Source organism: Budorcas taxicolor, chromosome 10, assembly GCF_023091745.1.
Source record: "Budorcas taxicolor isolate Tak-1 chromosome 10, Takin1.1, whole genome shotgun sequence".
Classification (NCBI taxonomy): domain Eukaryota; kingdom Metazoa; phylum Chordata; class Mammalia; order Artiodactyla; family Bovidae; genus Budorcas; species Budorcas taxicolor.
In genome coordinates this window covers 26,878,751-26,905,279 of record NC_068919.1, presented here as the reverse complement: position 1 = coordinate 26,905,279, position 26,529 = coordinate 26,878,751, and the positions used below count along the sequence as shown (strand labels likewise).

Genomic DNA, 26,529 nt, shown 5'->3' with positions numbered 1-26,529 from the left:
AACAATGATAGTAGAGTTAAATAACACAAATAACTAGAGATTGCAATAGAAGCCCATTTTACTGAAGCTGCTAAAAAGCTTAGGAGCTTTTTTTAAAACACTGGGGGAACTGGTTGAACCAGTGAGGCTAGCCAAATAGAATTATAATAGAGACATTGTAAAATGGCATAGACCAAAAACTTCAGAGGTAGCTGTAAAACTTTTTCCTTTAGAGGGATGCATTCTCACAAATCTGGTTGTATGAACAGAAAATTTCTTTGTTCATTTCAATCCAAATGCAGATGCTCTGAAGAAAATGGCATGAAGTATTAGAAACAGTCAGCTGCTTAGACCCTTAAAGGGCTTCCCTTGTGGCTCAGCCTGTAAAGAATCCACCTGCAATGGGGGAGACCTGGGTTCGATCCCTGGGTTGGGAAGATGCCCTGGAGAAGGGAAAGGTTACCCACTCCTATATACTGCCCTGGAGATGGACTATATGGGGTCGCAAAGAGTCAGACACGATTCAGTGACTTTCACTTCACTAGATCCTTCAAGAGGTGTTTGGGGATGAGAGGGGAAGACAGAAATGCCAAAATTGGACAGTGGCACAAACTGTAAAAGCAGACAAGGCAACTCATATGACCCGTGCAATCATGGTTTGCCTTCTCATAGTTTCTTTAATTAAAATAACATTTGCTCAAAGCCACAAAGTAAGGGAAGTGTAATATTTATTTTTACAATTTCAGTATTCCTATTATTTTCTAATTCAAGTTTCTCCCACGGGGGAGGAATACCAGCAGGCTCTCAAAAACTAATGACTGCTTAAACTACTCTGTGTAAATTCAAACCTTGTCATTTTAGAGCAACGAAACACTCTTAGGTCAGTGATTCTGAACCCTTGCTGCAAAGTAGAATCACCGGGAGAGCCACACAAAAAACACTGATGCATTTGATCCCCTCTAAGCAGATGAAGTAAAATCTTGAGGTGTGGCCAAGGCATCAGTATTTTCTAAGGGCTCTCAAGGTGAATCTCTGAATCATTCTGCTTTTAGGTTTAAAATCATGTCATGTTATAATTAATAACATTTTTTCCTCTAAATCCAAAAGTGGTAGCTGCATAATGCAGAGAATTAGGAAACATATGGAAAGTACAATTTTAAAAAATGATCTGAAATCTCACTATTCCTTTATATGTGGTAATCTAGTATGTCAGTCCCTTGCTTTACACATGAAGAAATGAAGGCCAAGACTTCCTTCCTCTCTTAGGAGCTCATTTGGAGTCAGGATTACAATATAGGTTTCCCTTTACTTTTCTTGCAAAACACATTTCTGTGCAAAAACTTGGATCCACACAAGTTTCATTCCAATCTGAAACTCTATTTCCATAAAGAAGCTATTATTTCTCATGATATTCTAACAAATTTTAAGAATATCAGTCAGATCATTAAAGAGTGACTTTGCCTTTCTCTTGAATTTGAGCACATAGGTAGGCCCCTGTGTTCTACAGAACACTAATTCCATTGGAAACTAACAGATGTAATGAAAAAAAAAAAAAGAGAGAGACAGATTTCTCATTCAGGCAGACTGGAAAACAAAATGAAAGAAGTTTCTTTACTGCATCACTTCTTGTGGTTTTAGTGTTATACTAATAGCACTGAGAATCTCTGGGATGTATGTGCAGAATACAATATCTTGACTTTATTTGACCTTGGAACCTTTCCTCAGTTCTTTGGAACACATTTCAGCAAATAACACTGTGAGATTCCTAGAATAAAGGAGTAAATAGATCTGTAGTACCTTATTAGGGGCTTCCCAAGTGGTTCAGTGGTAAATAATCCACCTGCTGATGTAGGTTTGATACCTGGATCAAGAAGATCCCCTGGAGGAGGAAATGGCAACCCATTCCAGTATTGTTGACTGGAAAAATCCCATGGATAGAGGAGCCTGGTGGGCTACAGTCCATGAGGTTGCAAAGAGCTGAGTAAGACTGAGCCACTAGGCATGAACATGAGCACTCTAAAAAATTTATACCAAGCAGAGGCGTACTTTAAAAGGGAAGAAGTATATGACTTGAAGGACAATGGCAGCAATATTGGTTATAAAAGGGGAAAAAAAGCAGTAAGCAACTTAAATACCCGGTAATAGGTTTAATTATGATATAGGCATATAATTAAATATAAAACCCAATCACTAGGAAGAATGCTGGAGATTAGTGATGTTGAAAAAACACAGGACTTCCCTGCTGGTCCAGTAGTTAGGAGTCAGACTGCCGGGGTGAGGGTTGGGGGACACAGATTCCATCCCTGATTAGGGAAGATCTCACATGCCAAGGAGCAACTAGGCCCCTGCACCATAACTACTGAGTCCATTCCCAGCAACTACTGAAGACGGCTGGCCCTAGAGTTCCTCCTGCACAAGAGAAGCCACTGCAGTGAGAAGCCAGAGCACCATCCCTGCTCCTCATAACAGAAAGGCCACATGCAGCAACAAAGACCCAGCACAGCCAAAAATAAATAAAATTTAAAATAAAATAAAAAACATGGAATGCATTTGTGGCAAGCACTCCGTTTAAACTCAGAACAAGCCTTAAAAGCAGGTTACGCATGAAAAGGTTTGAAAACAAAGAATCTGACTTGCCCCAAAGTCACACGATTAAGTAGTGAAGCCAGGACTCAAAGGTAAACTGAATCTCGAGCCCAAGAGTCTTAAAACGCCCACAGGCTTCCCAGGTTTTGTGCAGGGCAGGGATAGAACTATCTACGACGCAGTGTTACTGTGAGAATTAAAGGATATAATAAACACAAAGCTCCTGGAATACGGTGGACATTCAACACTCAGAAGCCACTAAATAACTCGCTCAAAGTCACACAATGCGTGGTTTCACCACGAATATAAACAGAAATTTGAACTTGTGTTCCCAAGAAGGCGTAAAAGTTGCAGAAGCACTTGCCTTCAACGCTTCCCTGGTAACTCAGCTAGTAAAGAGTCTGCCTGCGATGCAGGAGACCTCGGTTCGATTCCTGGGTCGGGAAGATCCGCTGGAGAAAGGCTAGGCTACCCACTCCACTATTCTTGGGCGTCCCTGGTTGCTCAGCTGGTAAAGAATCCGCCCACAATGCGGGAGACCTGAGTTCCATCCCTGGGTTGGGAAGATATCCTGGAGAAGGGAAAGGCTACCAACTCCAGTAGTCTTGCCTGGAGAATTCCATGGACTATACAGTCCACGGGGGTCGCAAAGAGTCGGACACGACCGAGCAACTTTCACTTCACTTTCTTGGCTTCAACCTCTAACGCAGGGTCAGTATAGACTTTCCTCTGTCCCATAAACCGCACCTCAGAGGTCAAGTAACACCCAGAAGGTCTCTTCAGAAAGCAGAGAAAGCGCAACAGTCCCTTTAGCACCAAGCTCACCAATTGGCCACGGGACAATTTCCGGGGCGGAAGTGACGTCTATAGTTGCGCGCCGGAAATGGACTTACAGAGTGAGCCCAGGAAGTCGCCGAGGTATTTGGGTTTGGGATCTGGCTACGCTTTGGTCCAGAGCTTTGCCGCATTTGTAGGCGGCTGCTGCCATGACTGCCCAAGGGAGCTTGGTGGCTAACCGAGGCCGGCGCTTCAAGTGGGCGATTGAGCTGAGCGGACCTGGAGGAGGCAGCAGGTGAAGTGCTGGGCAAAGCTCGATATCAGAGCTTTCACTGTAGGACTACCCCGGAGGAATAGGACCTGAGCCCTCAGGCACAACTCTCTAAAAAGACGACTCCTGGGGAGCTGATGGCTTCTCTGCCTGGAGGTTTCTGTGTCCAAAGGATGCTTATTTCATCCTTCCCAGTAGGCCAGGATCTGACGAACCACGGGAGGGCTTGGTCTAATATAGGTAGATGCGTCTAAGGATCTTTATTCCTATGATGAGAACAGGAAATGTGGGATACGAAGTGTGGGAGGCTACAGCCTTAGTTTTTTTTGGTTTCGTCTGTAGGGGCCGAAGTGACCGGGGCGGTGGCCAGGGAGACTCGCTGTACCCAGTTGGTTACTTGGACAAGCAAGTGCCTGATACCAGCGTTCAAGAGACAGACCGGATCCTAGTGGAGAAGGTACAGAGGTATAGATGTAACCATAGTCCTTGGGCCAGTTCTGAGCTACTCACCTACCTCTTCTTCCAGGCAGCATGTGGATATCTTACTGAAGATGGCCCTTATCCCGAATATTTGGTAGCTAAACTGCTTGAGATAAGTGTTACATTAGTTGACCGTATCAGCTCCAAAAGTGCTAATTGGAAAAATAAAAGACGGTTGAACATAAGGTATAATAAAGTAGGTTGAAAGTTATCTATTGGGGCAGCGCATTCCAGTTGAAGTCCTTTTTCTCCTCTGGTACCCTTATACCACTCATCCAATCTGTCAGAGTAGTCTGTTGGTTCAAATAGATTGAAAATCTTATTTCTTGCTTTACTCTATCATCCTGGTCTAAGTCACTCCATCTCCTACCTCTTTCCCTTTTGTTCACTCCTGTCCCCAGAATGACCTCCTTGCTGCTGCTTAAATATGCCGGGCAACCTATTTCAGGCTTTTTGTACTTGTTCTTCCCCTTTCCCCCAGATTCCTTTATGATTTGCTGTCTCATCGCCTTTATGTTTCTCAGATGTTACTTTTGTAGTGAAGTCTACCCTCATGGCACTCCCTGTCTTCTTATATTTATCCATATCATTCATACATTTTACTGTCTCTCTTCACTGTTGTAAGCTCTGTGAGAGCAAGATGTTTGTCTCCCAAGTGCCTGCAACAGTGCCTGGCGCTTTTTTTCCTCTCAGCCTTAATACTGCTTTTCAAAAAGCCCCTTTGGCTTTCTTGATGTAGAGCAAATTTCATTAGTTTCTGCTCTCATTTTGATTTCCTTCCATTTCCCTGTGTCTCTAATTTATTATTCTTCTGATTTCTTGAAATAGATGCTTAGATATTACTTTTAGTCTTCTAATATGTATTTAAAGGTGTAAATTTCTCAAAGCTCTGGGTCTTACAGTTTTAATATATGGTATTTTTGTTATCAGTTAATTTTTCTATTTTCCACTGACAGTTCTGCTTTGATTAGTGGATCATTTAGAGCACATTTGTTCATTCTAAGACATAAGAAAAAATTTCTAGTTATCTTTTTGTTATTGATTTCTAGCTCAATTACATTATAACCAAATAATATGCTTTGTATGATTTGAGAGTTACTGACATGTTCTCCATGGCTCAGTTGTCAGTTTTTGTAGATGTCCCATCTGTGTTTGAAAAGCATGTAAATTCTTTATCTGTTAGGTGCAGTGTTGTGTGTCAGTTGGGTTAATAATGTCATTCACATCTTACATATCTTGATTTGTCTGTCCTGTTAGTAAATGAGGTGTGCTGATCTACCATTATGTGGATTTTACCTAGTTCTTCAATTGTAGATGGGACAATGATAGGTGCAGAAGTATAAGAACAAAAGTAGGGAAGTCCTTTCTTTACCTAAAGTCATGGGGGGAAAATGGTATCTGGAAAACCCATAGGGAAAAACATAAAATAGTGAGGATGCCTTATCTTTAGTAGATGAGCAAGGTTCCTTTGGCAAAGTGAGAGAATGGTAGAGGTGGTGGAATTGAGGAGTTAGCTCAGAAGCACAGAACTGGGAATTGTGTTCATTTGACTTTAAAGTCAGTGATACGATAAATGTGGGACTAAGGATAGTAATCAGTGGTTAACCTGTGTTTGTTGTAGCGCTGCTGGGACATTGCCTTGGGTCCCCTGAAACAGATTCCTATGAACCTCTTCATCATGTACATGGCAGGCAATACCATCTCCATCTTCCCTACTATGATGGTGTGCATGATGGCTTGGCGACCCATTCAGGCACTTATGGCCATTTCAGCCAGTAAGTATTCTTTTTTTCTTGCCAGTAAGTATTCTTGAAATAATAATCCACCCTAACTAAGCTTTAAGAATCAGAGGCAAATTCTTTGGCAAAACCCACTGTAAATCTTTGGCAGAGCTTGCTCTTGGCTAGTTGCATGCAGGGTGGTGATGGCAGTGGTGGTGGCATGAGGGGAAAATGGTGCTTGTGGGTTTTTGTTCATCTTTAATGGTTCTATTTGCTATCTTAGTATGGAGCTGTTTGTATTATTTATATTAATATATTGCCTGATTCATACTGAAGAAAAAGTTGTTTTGGTTTTTGACACTTTCTGTTACCCCAACAGCGTTCAAGATGCTAGAAAGTTCAAGCCAGAAGTTTCTTCAGGGTTTGGTGTATCTCATTGGGAACCTTATGGGTTTGGCATTGGCTGTTTATAAGTGCCAGTCAATGGGACTGTTGCCTACACATGCATCAGATTGGTTAGCCTTCATTGAACCCCCTGAGGTAAGGCAAAAGGAAAGTTAAATTTGGAGCAGCCCTAATGTACAGTAAATAGCTGACCCATTTGATGGCGGGGGATCACAGTTTGTATTAGAGCTCATTTCTTAAATAAGATCCATTAGGAATTTGAGAGTTGTTATTCTTAAAAGATAAAGTAAAATAGAGCTTGTGGTGAAAGTAGTAAGTAGTCAATTCAGGAAGGTATTTCAACACTCATTCACCATTAACCTATTTACTTTTTCGTTTCTCAGAGGATGGAGTTCAGTGGAGGAGGACTGCTTTTGTGAACTTAAGAAAGAAACACCTGGTACCTATATATCTGGATTCTTTATGTCCAGTGGCTCCTTCTCAGCTTATTAACCCTTAACATTATCTCCTGCTGAAAAGAACCAAAAGCTCTTTTCTCCATGGTGAAAGACTGTTTCACTACAAACACACAAAAACTATACCACAACTCTTGACTGAAAATAAGGTAGAAAACTTTATTTATGTTTCCAGTATAGAGCAAAACAACAAATAAAACCATGACTATGTAAACAAAAGAATGGTTGCTGTTAAATCAAGAACCATAGCAGCATCTCCTTTTAATAAATTAAATGGCTGAGAACAATACTAAAAAAAAAGTTGCACAAGTTTTCCTTATATCTATTCTCCTTAATATTTCACTTCTATTTAACACAAGCTGGGACATAAAAATTCTGTTGGAGATACTTGTGGAAGATGTGAATTCAGATCATACATGATGAAAAGAAAAATAAACCAGACCAAAAAAGCGCATAAAATGCTTACAGTGTAATAACTACTTTAATATCCACAAAAATGGATTTTTAACACGTTTGGGGGAGTAAGGATTGGCAGGACTGCTGGGGCAACAGGAATCTGAGGCAACGGAAGATAAAAAGTGGTGATCCTCCCCCCGAGAGGAACTGGGAACCTGTCAAACGGATGCTGCGATTCAAACTTCAGTTTTAAGATAGCTATGCAATGCAGAGGGCCAGCAATTAGAAAATGAATATTGTCATAACCTGCCCTGGTAAAGTCATAGCTAAGACTTAAAAGCTGGATCTCATTCAAAAAGCAGGAAGATGTCTTTCCTTTTTCTTCCTGCTTAAAACACAAAGCCCCCTCCCATAATATGCATTCTCTCGTCAGGTTTTCAGTATTGCTTTATTTGCAGTGATGAAGAGACAAGATGCTTTGCAAACATAAGTGACATGTAGACATGAAATGCTCTAGACAGAGATGAGTTTAAATCTGGCCCAAGAACCACTTCCCCATGTAACAGTGATTGTTTTAGGGGCGCAGTAGGGGCTATATTAGCAGCCACTAATTCCATTATCCCTTTAAAGGATTCTTACAGAGCTCCAGCCACAGAAAGCTCTTCTAAAAACTAACCTTATTTTCTGCCCACGTTTTTTCTATATGGAAAAAAATACATATACATGTATCACTTTGGCCAGAGGGTGTGTGTAAATAAAAAGGAATTCTTGGGCAAGCTGACTTTAGAGCATGGGTCATTAATAGCTTGGGTCCTCGGAGACTTGTTCTGCTACTGCTGAACTCAACTTAGCAATGGAGTGTTGCAATGGAAGTTGTAAACAATGCTTCTACCCTCTGCAGAAAGCAGCAGGAAAAAACAAAAACAAAACAATATTGCTACCTGACTAAACTTGGACATTTAAAGAAGAGGAAAGGGAATAAATCAAAATGACTCAAATTTCTTAAGTCATATTGAAGGGTTTTTCTCCTCTGTCCATAAGGGTAAGCATAGTCTGCAGACGATGGAGCAAAGCAGCTTGCTCCATATCCTACTGGTAATCAAAGAATGGGACTATTTATCATTCATAAAATAAATTTCAAAAGCAGCCATGAATACAGGCAAGAGAGTTTCTTGAAATACCCTATCCTGTAAAATAAATGAAGACTTCACATAAATTACCACTCAGCCACACAGGGTAGCTTCCCTGTGCTTGAAAGTCAGATGTTTTGTGATCATTAACTTAGCAAATTAGTGAAGTTTGCACAAGTATTTTCTTGACACATTTTGAGCTTTCTGAAAACAAATAGCAAAAGACTTAATTTGGATAATTTTTGGGTTCAGATCCAAGTTTCTATAGTCAGAATAAGGAACTGGAAAAAAAAAAAAGCTCATACTTTGAGCACTGAGGCGCATGCCTCAAGTCTTCACTATGGCTTTGGGAATAAGTCCACAGGTTTCTTAAAGAAGTTTCTTGATTCAGGTCATTGCCAGTTATACACCACTTCAGTGAAGCAGGTAAGAAGAATAGCAGCAGCTCAGTAACTTTGGCACTATGGAAGGAGTATGGCTCTAAACCGCAAGTTCCACTGCTGGATTCTCCCTTTGAAGGATAGTCCAGAGGTTTAGGGAAGGATTTTTGCCAGTCTTCCTAGCGTTTGTTACTATGATTTTTGATCTGTGCCTGTAACCCAGAGGACATAAAAGGGAGAAGGAAAGGAGGATCTGTTGGTCAATATGCATTATCATCTATATTTCCTGGATAATAGCTTATGTATTTTGCCCATATCACACAGGTAACTACAGACTATTTATCCAGATCTTGATAGATACCTTTCGGAGTTCCCTTAGTTTGTCCATTTGAAAAGAACCTGAAAGAATTTTTACTCAACCTTCTAAAAAACAATTTCCATGGTAACAGTGCCTGTATAACAATCTTAACCACAGAATGGGTTTTGAAAAACAGCTGAAATATATAATATAGTATGTGTCCCTAAACATATTTGGGGGGAACCTTGTTTCGGAGGAAGTAGAGGCTGCAGCTTCGCGTTTCAGTTTTTACATATTAGTACCCTAATATAAAATTAAGAGTCCCGGAGAGCAGTGGATGCACTGATGAAAATTTTCATCTTGGCCTGCCAGTTACCTACACCAAGATGTAAGATCCCCATGTAATTGGCCAGGAATTCCGTAGTATGATGAGGCTGTCTCTCTCTGGCTGTCACCCCCATGGTGTCATCATTGAATCATGACTTCTAAGACTCATCTTTTATGTTAGATGTGTACTTGTGTATTTGCCTTTCGACTTCAGTTGAATTTCTAGCATCTCTTTTACCAATTTATTTTATTGGTTTAGTTTGTTCAGCCTAAGTTGCCTTCATTCTGGTACAGGCATGGCTTGTAGGCCTTGAGCATTGTACTGATGTTGCGGGAAGATCTACTTCTTTAAGGACAGCAGGTCATATGATAGCGAAGAACAGATTGGTTTGTACTTTCTTGCACAAGGACTTGAGGCTCAGCTCATTAAGAGTTCAGCGTGATGTATACAGAATACAGGTCTCTAGTTGATGGGAATGGTAATGAAGAGCCGGCACTTCCACGGAGGATAGAATCCTTTTCAGAAGGTGAGGCCGAGCAGAGTCATTCAGGAGTAGATTATGAATAAATGGTGATCACTTCACTGCCACCACCTCGGACAAGAAGGACTCGCTCTAGTCCTTCAGTGAGTACTTCTAGGAACTCCATGTCTTCAGAAATTGTCAAGGAGACAAGTAGGAAAAGAGCATTCTTACAACCTGGCATCATGATAATCTGAGTTTATCTGACTACAAAGCTGAAAAATCAACAGGCTTAACTATTATATAGTCAGAACTGGAGACGTCTGAACTCTGCATTCAATTCAGTTCTGTGAAGTAATCTGGGGATCTAGTCTCTAGGCATAAATAATATTAATGCAAAATTCTTTCCCACTTGTTAGATTTTTTTTTGTTATTTTTAAATGGGGGAACCCACAAGTAATGTGTTATTAGTACACAGTAAATAAGCCAAAAGGGAGAAAAAGCCACAACAGGGTAGCTTGTAAGATTCCAAGAGAGAATCCAAATAATTTCCAAGTGCAGCTCCTCGAGCTACATTTTTTCCCTGCCACTTCTTTTTCCTATGTTTCACTGAAATACAGATGATTTACTCTTTGTTTTCTTTTAACCTCTTTTCCTTAATGGTACTTGTAAAATGATCCAGTCTTTGCTATTTCAGAGGATGAAACCTTGTCTTTTCCTCTCAGTTAGAGGAAATTCCCCTTTAACTTCATCCAAGACAGACTTTGTGAAGTGGGAAGAGCCTGGAAAGGGGAAAGGATATGGTGTTCCATCTCTAGGATGATCAGAAATGGTGTTATATACTGAACATTAGAAGTCATTGTGCATATATACCACCTAAAAAATCTGTCTAGGGTTCAGAGAGAACATTACACCCAGCTCCCCCAAAGAAGCCTAGTACCACTTCTTAGTAAGGGTCCTTGCTTGAGACTTTTAACAGTCTTCTCTTCTCAAGAGGGGAAGTCATAGACAGTGACCTTTATAGTTACTCAGTGTCTCATCTAAAACACATTTAGATTTTCCCTACCAGCAATCCTGTGCTCAGAAAGGATACAGTTTTCGTCACCCTCAGGGTTTCGGGGTGGCCCTGGCATATTCAACAAAACCAGCTTTGCTTCATGGGACTTGTTAACTATAACCTCATTGAGCTTGACTGCTGTATGCATCCGCCTCACATTGGACTGGTCCCTGCAAGGGGAGAGTGAGGGGTTAGAAACAGCAGTAGGTTATGGCAGAGAGAAAACTAAGGTATATCGTCAACTCTAAAAAACCTGAGATAATAGAGGTTTTTTGCTTAGAGTATGAGTAACATAATGAACAAATGACTGCCTTATAATATTGACATCATGGGTTTTCTCATTCTGTGTTTGTTTGTTTTATACCAGGAACACAGTATGGGCAGGAAGAAAGATGGTTTGTGTACACTATTAATTGGTGGCTGGTATGCACAGGCAAACAACAGAAAGATGGCTGGATCTGGGGTGAAATGAAGACTAGATTCCATCCTGTATACCCAGGCAAAGTTGCATCTGTGGCACTAACGGGGCTACTACGTTAGGTTTGAGTTGGAAACTTACGGACGCATGTTAAGCAGGTCCTGGAACCCTTCCATTGACTTGGCCTTTTGTCCCCGAGACGCCATATACTTGTCTTTCGTCCACGTCATGTGCACCTTCTCCTGATAAGTCTCTGTCTCGTCATCCTCGTCAGAGCCAATGCTGGTCAGTCGTAGCATTGAGTTCCGATCTTTCACCAGCTGTGCCTGGGGGAGGCCCAACACAACTATGATACTATACCCGTTTTCTCTCATGCATCATCTTTAAGTATTTTAAAATGTGGGTACTGTGGAGTGACTAATAAAGCGGGTAAGGAAGAGTGTCATGCTGTGAGAAGACTGCATCCTCCCTTCCGGTGAAAGGCCCCCCCGGCCAGGCTGAGGCCGGTGCGCAGCCTCACCTCTCGGTCTCGCTCCGTCTTGGACAGGCGCATGTGCCGCAGCATCTGTGACCTCTGCTCCATCATCAGGGTGCGCTCATAAGTGTAGGCGGATATGTCACTGTCGTGCTGCCATACACACCACACAGATAGGCACAATAAGCTTCAGGGATGAGCAGTAAGCACAAAGGAGCAAGAAACACGCACTTTCGTTTCCACTCACTAAATTAAACCAGACCAACTATCACAGTACCAACCCAGGTGTCAGTTTTTGTTTAGTGATTGAGCTACATGAAACAATGCTGTGGCCTGTAGATCAGATCCAGAGCTCTGAGTCTCTCCCACAATCTAACCATTACATATGTGTTTCCTTGAAACACAAAACACAAAATCCTGTTAGTTTAATACTGCCAGGTTATTAAATTAAAAAAAGCTATCTGTGACTTTAGCATGAATATATGAATAGAAACTTAATAAAACTGTATTAAGAAGACAAGAATCTGGCAGAAATAGGACTATAATAAACAAGAAAGCAAAACTTAAAACCACCACCAAATACACACCACATATGTGCTATACTTATCTAGATCAATATACTAGAGTTTTGTTGGAACTAAGGGATTAATCCACATTTGCAACTGAAGAAATTCCCAGACTAGAAGAGATTCTAGAATGACAGGGTGGGACATGGGAGAAGGGTAGCTTCTCTGATCTCAAACTCAGTTTTCTCACCATCTCTACCACTTCCACCTCTGCCTCAATGCGAAGGTGATACAAGAAGGTGGCCAGGTCCTTCTTCATCTGAATACTGTTGTCTTCTAGCTGGGCTACTGTGAAGATCCGTATGCTGCATTTTCGCCACACCTGAGAAAGTACCATATATACATGGGAAATTAAATGCAAGGAAGCAGGAAAAGAGTTATTCAAATGGCATTTTTGCCTAAAACAACCTTGAATAGTATCAAGGTATTTGTTCCTAGCTTCTTACTTGCTATATTATTGTACTTGGGCAAAAGTTTGACTATGAACACATTAAATAGTTTAAACAAGAAAAAAACTGGCAAAATGGAAAAGACAGAATGTGATACATTAATAGTGAACTCCGGGAGTTGGTGATGGACAGGGAGGCCTGGCGTGCTGCAATTCATGGGGTCGCAGAGTCAGACACGACTAAGCGACTGAACTGAACTGAACTTAGTCAGACAGCATACTAACGATACCGTGCAGAATATACTGTTTGTTTATTTTTTCCCTGTGGCAAAAAAAAAGTTCATTAAGGAAGGAACAGAAAGAACAGAAAAAAATACCTCAAGGGAGAGGTGGGCCAAGCCAAGACAGACACTGGCTATATTTACTATTTTACTATTTACTTCAGTCTCACCAAAGGATGAGTAAGACACACATACCTCTTAGGTTTTCAGCACTTTGCTCTTTTTTTTTTTTTTTAAAACAGGACATGTTCACTTGTTAATGTTTTTTCACAAGGGCTTAATAAACTTGCTGAATTTCTCTTGGAGATGGTTAGATATCAACTACAAAGAAAACTATTTCTCATAAGGTTGAATCTGGGATTATGGAAGGCCAAGAATAATCTCCAACATTTCTAAGCCCCAACATTACAGAATGAAAGAAAAAAACTGTCTAGTGAACCAACCAGGACAGAAGTTGAAGGAGACAGACTTTTTTAAAAAAGGTGTCAAAATACCTTATGTTGTTTCAGTAGGAATGGTAATAGCATGAGCATCCCCCCATCATGTACAATCCACCACACATCAATGTTGCCCTCAGAAAACTGCTCCACATTGCTGGGAAAGAAGGAGATGTTTTTGGCCACCAGCAGGGCCAGATGGGCAGCAGTTGTCACTCGAACTGTGCCTAGAGGAAAAATAGAGACTTGGGATAAGCAGAGATGAATCCTCAGGCTTGCCTTGCTTCCTACCATGTCCGCAAAGAAAGGGTAATGCCCCTTTACAGTCCTTTGCATAGGGTGTCCTGTTTACACAGTAGGTTATACCAAATCAAGTAACAAAATTTATTAATAAAAATCTGAATAGCTAACAGAATTAGACTGAGACCTATGATTTACATCACTAGGTGTATTCTGATTACTATATTTCTAAGGGGGGGGTATGTGAATTTGGGAGATTTTGATGTTGAAGAACACTTCCTCCAACTCCTGTGAGAATGCCAATGTGGGAGATCACACATGGAAATATGACAGTTTCAGAGATAATTCCTAACATAAGACTTGGCAAGATAAACAACTGATGAACATTATGTGAGGCTGGAGGAGGTGAGTAGAATCAGTTATTACTACTAATAGTTATTTGCACTTGTCTGCTCAGTCACTCAGTCATGTCTGACTCTTTTTGACCCCACAGACAGTAGCCCACCAGGATCCTTTGTTCATGGAATTTTCCAGGAAAGAATACTTGAGTAAACTGCCATTTTTTCCTCCAGGGGTCTTCCCAACCCAAGGATTGAACCTGAGTCTCTTGCATCTCCTGCTTTGGCAGGTGGATTCTTTACCACTGTGCCTCCAGGGAAGCCCAACAGTTATTTAGGTGCCCTTATAAGGTTATGTTTCAGCAACAACGGAATTTCTGCTGTACAAGGCTGGAGCATGGGGTCAGAGTATATCCTCTATTTGGGCCCTCAAGATAGTACAAGAAGTGGTTTGTACCAATAAAAGTCTTCCAAGCTCGAGCATCTTCACTCTGGCGCCAGCCGTTTGGCCATCCCATCACCACTGTGTTGTGCTTCATGCCCCCAAGGCCACATGACTGGATGAGGTGGGAAATGCCCTCCCTCAGTTTGGCGGCCACCACCAGCTGGGAGAATCCTTTCACCTTCTCTGCCTCCATCAGATGCTTTATGGTCTGAAAGAGAGAGCCAGAACCTCAAAATTGGATTACTTTATCCTGAGTCTTTTAACTTCTTACTTCTTTTCCATATTATATTCCTTTCCAAACTCTGTATAAGATCATATCTTGTACAGAACAATTAAAAAAGTTTAATTTATCCCAATGAAATTTTAAAAAAGGTGTCAAAATACCTTATGTTGTTTCAGTAGGAATGGTAATAGCATGAGCATCCCCCCTTTGCCTTTTCACCTTTTAGGTGCTTACTACATACACAGATAGTTGTCTACATGGAGATCCTCTACGTTTCCCTCCCTTCTGCTTTTCCTTCTAACATACCAAACAAATTGAGAACAGGGATCTTCGCAAAGCAACTATTCAGTATCCCTTAATGGCCCAGGGTTAGTGTGAACATAGTCTTCCTTCCTCAGTGTCAGTCTTGCTCTGACTCATATTACTAGAAATTCAATATGATGATTCAGTTTCACTTCAGAATTTCCTCAGGTATGTTTTATTTTTTGTTTCTATTTCCACATTCCTTTTGATATTTTAATGGTGATTATTAATGACACTTGTATTTCTTTTACTTCACTCTCTTGGTGGAATGGTGAAGGGAATAATGATATGGAAAATGGATGATTTTCCCAAAGGCACAGATTAAGTCAGGGTGTATCTAGATTCATTAGTGTCTCTTGATTTCTAATACTGTGCTTTTTATTTATTTTTATGATCATTCTGGACTAATGTTTCTTCAGCACTTCTAGTTTTAGTGTTTCAAAGCTAAACATTTCATTTCATTCCAAAATGAAATCTAGTAAATTAAAAAAAATTTTTTTATTACATTTACTTGTTTGTTTACGCTATGCTGGTAAATTTTCACTGTGGCACTCAGACTTCTCTAGTTGTGGCATGTGGGTCTAGTTCAAAGACCAGGGATTGAAACCTGCCCCTCTGCATTGGAAGCACGGGGTCTAAGCTACTTGACCACCAGGGAAGTCCCTCAGTAAAATTTTTAAAATGCAACTGAAATTTCCCCAGGGTAGTTCCACCTATTGCTTATAATAAATATTAGAATGGTAACTACTTTCTTCTTCAGGAAGAACTTTAATTCCCAAAAACTAATCAGACTTGGCAAAAGAATCCTGGTTCTGCTACCATGTATTAAGATTAGTAAAGAGGAAGAAAATGTGCTCATTGCTCCTTGGTGTCACAACTAGATTGAGAGGAATTATCACCATGGTTCAAGGGATGATTTATTTATGTGACTTCTCTCAGGGCTGAGCCAATGTCTGGAGTCTATTTGGAAATAGTGCTTAGCCTTGATAATCTTATAGTTTAGAAAGTTTTAAATGGGAAGAATAAATTATTATCTTCTGGTTCACCTTATTATTTGGAGAATATGACCATACAAGTCAGCACAAGAAGGACACCTCTTAGGTTGCTCAGGAAAGGGATCAACTTAGAAGTCTGAGGTCTTATGATTCAGCTGCACAAAACCATAAGCTAAATTAAATTCTACTAGGTCATTAAGCCTTGATTGTTACCTGCTCAGCAGCTAAAGCTTCACCATAATTCTCCAGGAAGTTCCCAACGATGACAGAGCCCACAATTGTGAGACCCTTTCCTGCCTTAAGCTGTGAAGCAAAGGTGAGGAGACGAGGATGCTTGACATGTAGGTCTTCATCTAGTTTCAGCAATACAAGCAGCTGAGGCCTGCAAAGAGGTTGGCAGGGGGATGGCAGGATGAGAAAATACTTTGGGTCTGAGGACAGAATGACAATCCTACCCTTTAATTTAGGAGAACTGAATAAAACATATACTTTAGCAGAGGAAGAGATTAGAGAAAATGATGAGGCTATATAGTCATTCTGAATTTTCCCAGTATTATCTCAAGTTGATCAGTCTTGAAGGAAGAATGAAAAGGGTAGAAGTCTAGATCATGTATCATATAACTAAAAGGTCACAGAAATCAAGGATTTAGAATCAGTCAGAACAGGTTCATTACACGAATTCCTTGGGTCACACGATTTCCTTTTGCTGTAATCAATGAAGTACACAATTCTGTGTGCCAATTCTGTTGATTTTTTTTTTACCTCCAGTTTTTAGTGTGTGGCGGTCCTTCCTCCAGCCTAAGCAAAGCAAATCGGGCTGCACTGAGGGACAGCCCGCGGATACCATCACCCCATTCTTTCTCAGCTCTGAGAGAAAGAGGTGAAAAGAGCAGAGACAGACTTAAAATCTAGCAAGTACAATTTCAAAAACTAAAATTTACTCTATTTAAAAGTAACATACACACAAAGTAGATTAAAAATTGCATTAGCTATTTATATGATGCTCACTACTAACACAATGAACCTACTGTAGGCAGATCAACACTATCCTCCATCAACACACTGCACTGTACGACAGTTCAGAATAAACGCTGAGAGGGTCACTCATTTGTCCTGCGATGTAACTGTTGAAAAGCTAGAATGCTCAACAGCAATTTGGATTAGGAAATTACTATAGATCCAAAGTTCAAATTATTTCAAAAATAATGCAGAGAAAGCAAAACTCAATGTAATCTAAATCAGAGTGTTATTTATTCCTAATTTGGGCAAGCTGTTAATGAAGTTGTTACAAAGTTATTCAGGACTGATTTCTTTTCCATCTCAGACACAATTCCTTGCCTGAAGAGATAAGCAAGAATATTTATATTTGTTTAATACTAATCATTATTGGAAAAGACTCTGATGCTGGGAGGGACTAGGGGCAGGAGGAGAAGGGGATGACAGAGGATGAGATGGCTGGATGGCATCATCGACTCGATGGACATGAGTTTGGGTAAACTCCAGGAGTTGGTGATGGACACGGAGGCCTGGCATGCTGTGATTCATGGGGTCACAAAGAGTCAGACACGACTGAGAGTCTGAACTGAACTGAATCATTATTATTTCAGTACCTCTTTTTATTTTTTCACTGATCCATATTTTCTCAATAGTTTCCCCTTATGATCAAAATTTAGGTACAGATGAATGAAGTTATCTGGATCCCTAATGTAACTTTCACTGGTATGGCTCTAACCAAACTAGCCAGTTTCCATAATTTTAGCATCAATCAAGATTGTATCGACAGACTCACCCTTGGTACTCGATGTATTTGTAGATCATACCAGCTATTACCATAGCTACAATGGCATAATACCAGGAAGAAATGAACATCAGCGCCAGACAGATACTCATTCCCATGAAAGAGAGTGCCCTGGAAAATTAAAGACAAAAACAAATAAAAAATGTTTTCTTTAAGCAGCTATAAGAGAAGCCTGTGACAGAGGTGCTTCTTAAACTGGTGAAAAATTATTTTTTAAAACTCCAATATGTTGTAGACAGAACCTCTGTAAAATGCAGTAAAATTGAATTACTAGAAAAAAAAAAGTTATATGTTTGGATGCCGTGCCAATGTCAAATTTGTATAAAAGTTTCTAAACATATTTTCCCGTGTGTGTGGCAGGGGGCGAGGGGGGCACTGTGCCATGAGGCATGCAGGACTTTCATTTCCCCAACCAGGGATTGACCTCATTCCCCCTGCAGTGGAGACACGTAGTCTAAACCACTGGATCACCAGGTAAGTCCTTTTTTCTTAGTTTGTATAGTTATCTTATCATGGATTGGGAACAATCAGCAGATCTGCACTGAGCCCCAAAGCATCCCTGAAAAGAAAGTGAAAGTGTCAGTCGCTCAGTCGTGTCCAACTCTGCAACCTCATGGTCGGTAGCCCACCAGACTCCTCTGTCCATGGGATTCTTCAGGGAAGAATACTGGAGCGGGTTGTCATTCCCTTCTCCAGGAGATCTTCCCGACCTAGGGACTGAAACCACGTCTCCCACATTGCAGGCAGATTCTTTACTGTTTGAGCCACAGGGAAGCTCCTTAGTGCTGATGTTTCCTATTGCTGGAATAATACATAAATGAACCAGGATGCTACAAAAGTCATCTGCAGTTATGAGGACAATTAATACCTACATGGCAAAGCAGGGATGAGACATGTAGCCAGAATTAGTAACAACTCTATAATCTTTAGGGAAAAAAGCATTTCATGTGAATATTTCTAAAAACTTTATGAAAATTTATTAGCATACCTGCAGAACCCACTGAAAAAAATCTGCCATTAGTTTCCTTACTTTACATAGGGAACTTGGAAGAAAATAATGAAATTCTTGTTTTGATTAAATAAATAAGATAGACAACTACATTTACTGAAGTTGTACTGTGTAAAGAATGAAGTAAGTTGTATGATAAATTTCAAAGAACAAACAGAGCAGTTGTTAATCTGGAGAAGTTTAGATCCAATGAATGAAAATATAGGGTGTAAAGAGAAAGAGGAAAAAAAAACAAAAACAACTGGTAATACACAAAAGAACATTCATAATGAACTTTTAACTAACATTAAATCTAGAATGAGGATTAATGGTATTAAGATCAGTTGATGATCTAAAATTGTGCCAGATAAAGGTCGCATCACTATCCACCCCTGGTAAGTGAAGCTAGAAAGGGATCAAGGAAAAAGTCAGCAAAGAGGAATGTACAAACAAATATATAATAGGACATATTAAAGAACTTCTAGCTATGAAAGAAAAATGGGATGGTAGCTAAAAATGTGATAGTTCCTTTAAGGACTGAGATGTGAACACAACAGCAACAGCAGTAGCAACATCTCATTAAGAGCTTTACTACGTACCAGGCACTGTGTTAAGCACTTTAGATTATCTCAAAACAATCCTGTGAGATAGTTAATATGATTAGTACCATTTTATTAATGAATAAAATGAAATTTTATGTGGTTATGTGCTTTGATGAAAGCTACAAAGCTAGGAAATAGTAGAGCTAAACTTGAACTCAGGTCATCGATGCCATAGGCTCATGATCTTTTAAAAAAAAATACTTACTTGAATGGGTTCTTCTTCTCTTTTTTAAAAAAATAATTTTATTTATTTATCTATTTATTTTTGGTTGTGCTGGGTCTTCATTGATGCATGGGGCTTTTTCTCTGTTGTGCAGAGGCTCCTCATTGCGGTAGTTTCTCTTGTTGCGGATCACAGGCTCTGGGGCGCTCAGGCTTTACTAGTTGCCGGACGTGGGCTCAAGAGCACAGGCTCAAAAACTGTGGTGCGTGGGCCTAGTGGCTCCGTAGCATATGGGATCTTCCCACTCCAGGGATCGAACCCATGGTCCTCTGCACTGGCAGATGGATTCTTTACCACCGAGCCACCAGAGACACAGCTCATACTCTTTAATTAAATAAAACTGTCATAAGGAAGAGAGTCTGAGAATGAACACTGAGGAAAACTGATGAAGATAAGAGGATAAATGGAAAGGAATGAAGCTCAGGGCTCAGCTAAGATGTAAACAGGCAATCCGATAAGCAAAAGGTAGGTTGTTTCAAACTGAGGAACACAGCAGCCTGGAAATATTTATTTCGTAGTTTTGACCTTTATTCTCAATTGAGTATTATAAGCTATTATAAAACCATGTATTAAACTTGATTAATTAATCCAGCAAAGAAATGAGAGCCTGAACTATGTACTAAAAAAAACACAGTAGGATGGTGGAAATTCATGTGAACACAGGAAGATAAAAGAGACAATATGAAACAGATGGCCAAGAAAAAAAACTGGATTGAGAGTTCAGAATCTCCTAGTTTTCAAGTTCAATGATGAGTTCTCTCCAAACATGGGGAAGAAGAAGAAAAGCAGACTAACCAGTGGTAGTAGCGGAACCGGGGCCTCCAGTTGGGTGTTCGAAGCAACGTTTGCAAGGCACACGCCAGATTCACAAAGAGGTAACACATGAGAAAAAACCTGGCAGGATAAGAAAGCATGAGAGATGGTTATTATTGTAAAATGATTCTTCAAGGATTATTTTATATAACTAGAGAGCTTCGCTGTATTTAAGCCTTTGTTCTAGCCCACTAGCCTTTGATTAAGAATAGAGTGTAGAAAAACTTCACCTCCCCACAAACTTGCTCAACCTTCTAAGTTCTCACTCAAGTGAAAGACACTACCACTTTTTATCCAGTTACTCTTGGGATAATACTCAGTTTCCTCTTCACTACTCAACCTTGTTCCAAATTCACTTATCAAGTCCTACGGATTCCCCCTCTTTACAGAACTCTGAACTTTTCCCCTCTCCTTTCCACCTCTACTTCTCTCAGCATCTTCAGGCTCTCATTTGTTCTTTGCTGGATTAGTTAAATATGCTTCTAACTGGCATTGGAAACTTCCAACTTTCGGCTCAATTTTGGCCTCCTCCTAACCTATCTTTTATACAGAATTCATCATTATGAAATAGAAATATGACCATTTTGTCCTCAAAGGATTATCCACTACTTTCAGGAAAAGTTCCAGGTCCTCTGTGATCCACTTCTGCTTACTCCCTGCTCTGCACTTACCCTACCCGCACCTTCCACTCTCAAAGCCAGACTTTCACTTCTCTGAAAGCACTGCACTATTTCACCTCTCAATTCCTTCACACACATTCCCTGCCTGGAATCTCCTTCACCCCTTCACTTCATGATATAAGCATCACTTCCTCCAGAAAACCTTTCCTGATTCTCAGTCCAGTTAGGTGGACCACTGTAGAGCTCACAGAGCATGCAGTGTTCACCCTGACCACAGTATTCACCACACTAGACAAGGATCACTGGTTTCTTTATCTACCATCAGTTCTCTAAGGTTGTGTCTTAGTCATCTTATGCTTATCCTCAGCATACTGAAAATAACCTAGAGGGCCAGAAAATAAGCTAAGCTTTAATGAAAGTCTTCCCCCTCAAATTATCATAGTATCTGTTTTTTGCAGAAAAGTATAGAAAAAAAAACTTGGGAGAAAATTCACAATCATAACTGCTAACATTTAGCACTCCTTGCATATTTTACCATTTATTACGTTTTTAAAAACATAGATGAGACCACACTGCACCTATCTTTTTTTTTTCCTAGTCACACTGCGTAGCTTGTAGGATTTCAGTTCCCTGACCAGGGATTGGACCTGTGCCCTTGGGAGTGAAAGCATGGAGTCCTAACCACTGGACCGCCAGGGAATTCCCATGAACCTAGACATCACATATGCAACAACAAATGAAGAGAATAACAGGCTCTTACATGGAAAGAATAGGAGCCACGAGATCCAGGGAGGCAATAAGGATTCCCAGTTCTGCAATGGCAGCAGTTAGAAGTAAAGCCCAGGTAGGTTCCCCATTGGCTTTGCTGTGACCAAAAACCTGTACATAGAAGAGAAGTATCAGACAGATGAGTGTGGGAAAGGTTTGAGTCAATGCTCCCTTATTCCTCTATGCTATAGTTTCAGAATCTTTAAGATAACAGCATTACAACTGTGGCAGCTTTTAAATACCTTTATTCCACTCACATATAAACTCATACTAGAGATTTAGAGGGCTATACAGAGTCTTGTGCTAAAACCCATCTTCATATTACACAGCCCAGTGATTTCTAAGCCTGTGAAGATCAGTTTCTCCTAAAACCTGAGAAAAAAGGAAGAGGGCATAGAATCGGGTCACTCACCCTCAGAAAGGGTATGATGTTATCCTTGGCTATAGCCTGCAGCAGCCTCGGTGCTCCTGTGAGACTCTGAAGCCCAGCCCCACATGTGGAGAAGAAGGAGCCAATAACAATCACCCATGGGGACGGCCAAGATAAGGTTCCTACCACCAGATTACCTTTCACAGCATCTCCAAACCTGGGAGAGAAATCAGAGTGGGGACGTTTAACCTGGAAATAACTTTAGATGAAAATGCTAGATAGACATTCACTCAATTTTTTCTATTTATAATTTTTTATGCTCACAGATGAGAAAGGAAAAATACCAGTAGCCTGTATGATAGAAATGAAGAAAGTAAGTTTCAAGCTTTTATTCAGAATGCCAAGCAGACACTCTTATGTCTCATACAGAAAACAGAAACTTAAAAAAGTTTTAAATTTTTATTATTTGCCCTCTTTTACTTTTAGTCTCAGTTTTCCAACAGCTCTTATTCTACAGGAAAATCCTCAGTATTCAGACAAATCCACTGCTTTACTGAAGAATACTTGTGGCATCATATACAACATACTGGCCTCTCTTGTGGGGACCTATATATATGTACTTTCTGTTGTTACTTGTGATACACATCTCAGGTGGGTTTTGAGTTTATAACTGTCCTGGTGCTGTATGGGATGATCAGACATAATGGAAGATAGATAGGTGGCTGTAAAAGAAATCAATTACTCACTTGTCTCTGAGGACAACACCTTCAATACATGCACCAAAAAGGACAACATTGCTTAAATCTAAGACACTGAGAGTCAAGGAAACTGCCATTCACCCTCTAAGATGAACATAAACACTCAGGATATTTCTATCAGTAAAATGAGCGGCTAAATTCACTAATCTCATAAATTCTTTCTTGAGTTGTAGAGATGAGGTAGGTAGATTATCTGGGTTTCCCTTGTGGCTTAGCTGGTAAAGAATCCGCCTGCAAAGTGGGAGATCTGGATTCGATCCCCGGGTTGGGCAGATCCCCCGGAGAAGGGAAAGGCTACCCACTCCAGTATTCTGGCCTGGAGAGTTCCATGGACTAAGTCCATGAGGTCACAAAGAGTCAGACACGATGGAGCAACTTTCACAGGTAGATTATCTGGTGTGAAGTGAGGGGGTGGAAAGCATATATCTTTATTACCAGGATAAAAATACTGAGCACCCTTGTTCTATGGCTCAAACTGGATCCATCAAAAGGATACAGACAAAGGAGGTGGTCAGGATGGCGAGGATGGTGCCAATGGGAATGGACTTCTGAGCATCTTTCAGATCCCCAGATCTGTTTGATCCTGCCATGATGCCTTTAAAAAAGGGAAAAAGAACAAGTCAAGTTCTTTAGTTCCTGGACACTGATATTTGAACTGCTATCAAAGACTAGAGGAAAATCTAGGAATTCCGAGAACATAGCTTTGTCTCCGAAGAAAAATCCCTTCGCGTTTCTACCACCTGTAAAACAGGCAGCAGCCCATGTGCTTACCTGTGACAGAGGGAAAGAAGATGCCCACCAGAAGAGTGAAAGAGGTGGTGATGTCCACAAGGACATACTCATGGTTTAAGCTGCCTAAGACATCAGAAGATTTGGCTGAGGGCTTCTCAATGATCTCTCCCTTTGGTAGATAATTACTCCAAAGATTCTCTGCAGTGGGAACAAAGGGTGTATAAACAGTAGCAGTATGGAAAGGACACAACTGGATAATTTTCTAGCCAACAGTATTGTAAATCAGATCTGTCATTTATATGGTCTTTAAGGGTGTATTTGCTTCTATAGAGCACAGATATATGCACATACACGTCATATAGTAAAGTACACAAAAATAAAAACCTGATACCCTTTCCCATCTGGTTCAAATGTAGTTTGACAAATACTTTGGTATGTACAAACACAGTTACGTTTACCAGTGCAAATTAGCAAAAGTTAACCAGACTAAGCTGAATGCCCTTACAAAGTTAATTAAAAAAAAAAAAATTAGGTATCAATGCTAACACCTTAGTGTTAACTTGCTTACATGCAAAGAAATTTGTGGACCAGACAGTTAAGACAGAAATCACTTAAGGAAAGAATTTCAAAAATTTAGATGAGTCAGGAAAACACATGTGGGTTTGATGACATTAAAGTAATTCTAGCTGTCACTGTTGGAAAACCTGACAATTTTACAATGTGTTAACACACAGAATACTTTATTAAGTTTAAAAGTCATTTGTTCAGCTCTGCTTTCAAGAACAGTAAATTTTAGCAGACAATGCTACAAAGATGTCCTGAAAAAGGATAAATTCATTAACAGAAAAGCAGAAGGATGCTGAATTGAGTTGTATGCTGAATTTAAGAAGGGAAGTGGCTCTGTGGCAGTGAGTGTTGATGGATAATAGAAGAGTAAGAAACGTGTCCCCAAACCTCCTAACTCACCTGTAATGACACCGCTAGCCAAACCAGGGATGCCCTGGATTGAAGTGACATTATTGTGAACAAAGTACTCATCACACGTGGCATTGAAAAACTGACTTGAGTTGCAGAAGAAGCCCCATAACTTTGACGGTGCTGTCATGTTGTTAACTTCCTTGGTCTTTGAGCAAACATCAATATGTCTTGATGAAAGGGTGCGGTTGCCCAGCATGCAGACCCTAAGTGAAAAAGAACAGGAAGAAAACTGAAGCCAGGGAAAAACTATTTTAAAAAAGAAAATAGTTTAGAAATAGGTTAGTATATATATGCTTGCAAAGGAAAAAAAAAAATCTCATCTCGAAGAGTTTTTACTGTCTTGGGGTGGGAAAAGAACTAGTATTGACTAGCTCTGTAAATGATATCTTACATTTTCTGCCAACCTAACCCTTACAGCCATCTCACAAAATATGTACTAGTATTTCTACACTGTGGAGGAACTGAAATTTAGGGAGAAAAAGTCGTCTGCCTGAGCTCACACAGGTGGTGGGTAGTAGTAACAGAATTCAAATACAGGAACTGTCTGAAGATGCTGTGCTGAATCATCTTATAGAATTTCTAGGTTATTAACCAATTGTTGGGTCTAAAATCGGAGAAGGCAATGGCAACCCACTCCAGTACTCCTGCCTGGAGAATCCCAGGGACGGGGGAGCCTGGTGGGCTGCCATCTAAGGGGTAGCACAGAGTCAGACACGACTAAAGTGACTTAACAGCAGCAGCAGCAGCAAGGTCTAAAATAAGTCTTAAGAGTCCTTTTGTTCTTCTTACACACACAGATACACACAAATCCATCTCTTTCATTCTGGCCTAAGAAAAAGCCTTATGCTCATAACAACCCCTTTGAAAATATATAGAAAAAGGTCAAATCTTCTGGATACTGTTTCAGGGAAGACAGCTTGGCTATAATTAGGCCATCCCTCTACGGCCTAATAGAAAACTGTTTTTGAACTTAAGCCTAGACCTAGTTGGAGTGAGGATATTTAAGGATAATACAAATATAGACTGTTCATTTTATTTTTTTTCTTTAAACCAAAGATATAAATACAAATAAAGGAATAATAAACCCACAGTTAAAATAACTCTCAGGAGGAAAAAAGCAACTTTTGAAATCTGCAAAATGATAGCATACATATGTGATAAATCATGTGCCTGTCACTCAGCTTCAACAACTCCCAACATTTCCCACTCTTGTTTTATGCACTCCTCTAGGTTTTTAGACTTGTTTTGCTGAAATATTTTAAAGAAAATACCACACATGAATTTTGCCCACCAAAAAAGAGGAGACACATCAAAGGAAAACTTGAGGAAAATAGAATTTCCCAAGTTAAGATACAGCCAGAATATAGCCTTTAGTATTTCTATGACTCAAGTGGACCTCCAGTTACTTTACAGCTCCTGGATGAGCAGACTGAAAATTTATCATGGACTCATTACTGACAGCACTTTGCACAGGAGAAGGAATGCTGGACTGGGAGTCAGCAAACCACAAGGTTTGTGTTTTTGCTCTGCCAATCATTAACTCTGGGGCAAGTCATTTAATTTCTCTGGACCTGTTTTTTCATCTTGAAAAATCTGTGTTTCAGTAATCAGATTAAATCAACATAAGACTGATGAGTGTGATCCCTGGATTATTCGGATGATTTTTCAAAGACAGGCACTATAACAAGGTTATAAGCAATACTCAGTGCTGGCTAGTTCCTATGCCACTAGTCAAACGGAAAACAGGTGAGCCTTTGAGTCACATATCTGTACAAACCCATTTCTACTTCAAAAAGTATACATTAAGGCACCTGTATGACTTATGTATGTCATATAATTTATATAGAAACAGATATATATGCAAATAATGTGACATTTATTTCCCTTTATTTTGTGACTATAGAGTTCATTATTGTACTAAAAACAAAATAAAAAATTCAATTGTAAATACTTGAGGTAGGAATTAAGGTTTTCTTGACTTTCTTGATTTTTCATTAATAAAAGGAATCTAACATTTAAATATTCTATCAAGGTTGCTGACAGTAAC

At 40.0% G+C, this 26,529-nt stretch overlaps 2 protein-coding genes across 2 annotated transcripts in view; one reads left to right on the top strand and one right to left on the bottom strand.

Moving 5' to 3' along the window:
* The first annotated feature begins 3,457 nt into the window (after nucleotides 1-3,457).
* EMC4 (ER membrane protein complex subunit 4) lies at nucleotides 3,458-7,131 on the top strand. The gene is made up of 5 exons (XM_052646131.1): nucleotides 3,458-3,637; nucleotides 3,956-4,070; nucleotides 5,715-5,868; nucleotides 6,194-6,354; nucleotides 6,603-7,131. The coding sequence occupies exons 1-5, from the start codon at nucleotides 3,552-3,554 to the stop codon at nucleotides 6,636-6,638; spliced, it is 552 nt and encodes a 183-aa protein (XP_052502091.1). The 5' UTR covers nucleotides 3,458-3,551; the 3' UTR covers nucleotides 6,639-7,131.
* The window catches only part of SLC12A6 (solute carrier family 12 member 6), a 90,097-nt gene continuing 70,503 nt past the window's right edge, over nucleotides 6,936-26,529 (bottom strand). Inside the window, exons 9-25 of the mRNA XM_052646129.1 lie at nucleotides 24,471-24,685; nucleotides 23,544-23,702; nucleotides 23,269-23,367; nucleotides 22,761-22,818; nucleotides 22,057-22,231; nucleotides 21,637-21,755; nucleotides 20,239-20,337; nucleotides 17,622-17,741; nucleotides 16,595-16,699; nucleotides 16,046-16,214; nucleotides 14,324-14,519; nucleotides 13,346-13,515; nucleotides 12,373-12,504; nucleotides 11,662-11,769; nucleotides 11,283-11,467; nucleotides 10,760-10,893; nucleotides 6,936-9,855 (exon numbers count right to left, since the gene is read on the bottom strand). Of these exons, the coding sequence (XP_052502089.1) occupies nucleotides 9,764-9,855; nucleotides 10,760-10,893; nucleotides 11,283-11,467; nucleotides 11,662-11,769; nucleotides 12,373-12,504; nucleotides 13,346-13,515; nucleotides 14,324-14,519; nucleotides 16,046-16,214; nucleotides 16,595-16,699; nucleotides 17,622-17,741; nucleotides 20,239-20,337; nucleotides 21,637-21,755; nucleotides 22,057-22,231; nucleotides 22,761-22,818; nucleotides 23,269-23,367; nucleotides 23,544-23,702; nucleotides 24,471-24,685 (2,335 nt within the window). The 3' untranslated portion in view covers nucleotides 6,936-9,763. The remainder of the gene's footprint in view (nucleotides 9,856-10,759; nucleotides 10,894-11,282; nucleotides 11,468-11,661; nucleotides 11,770-12,372; nucleotides 12,505-13,345; nucleotides 13,516-14,323; nucleotides 14,520-16,045; nucleotides 16,215-16,594; nucleotides 16,700-17,621; nucleotides 17,742-20,238; nucleotides 20,338-21,636; nucleotides 21,756-22,056; nucleotides 22,232-22,760; nucleotides 22,819-23,268; nucleotides 23,368-23,543; nucleotides 23,703-24,470; nucleotides 24,686-26,529) is intronic.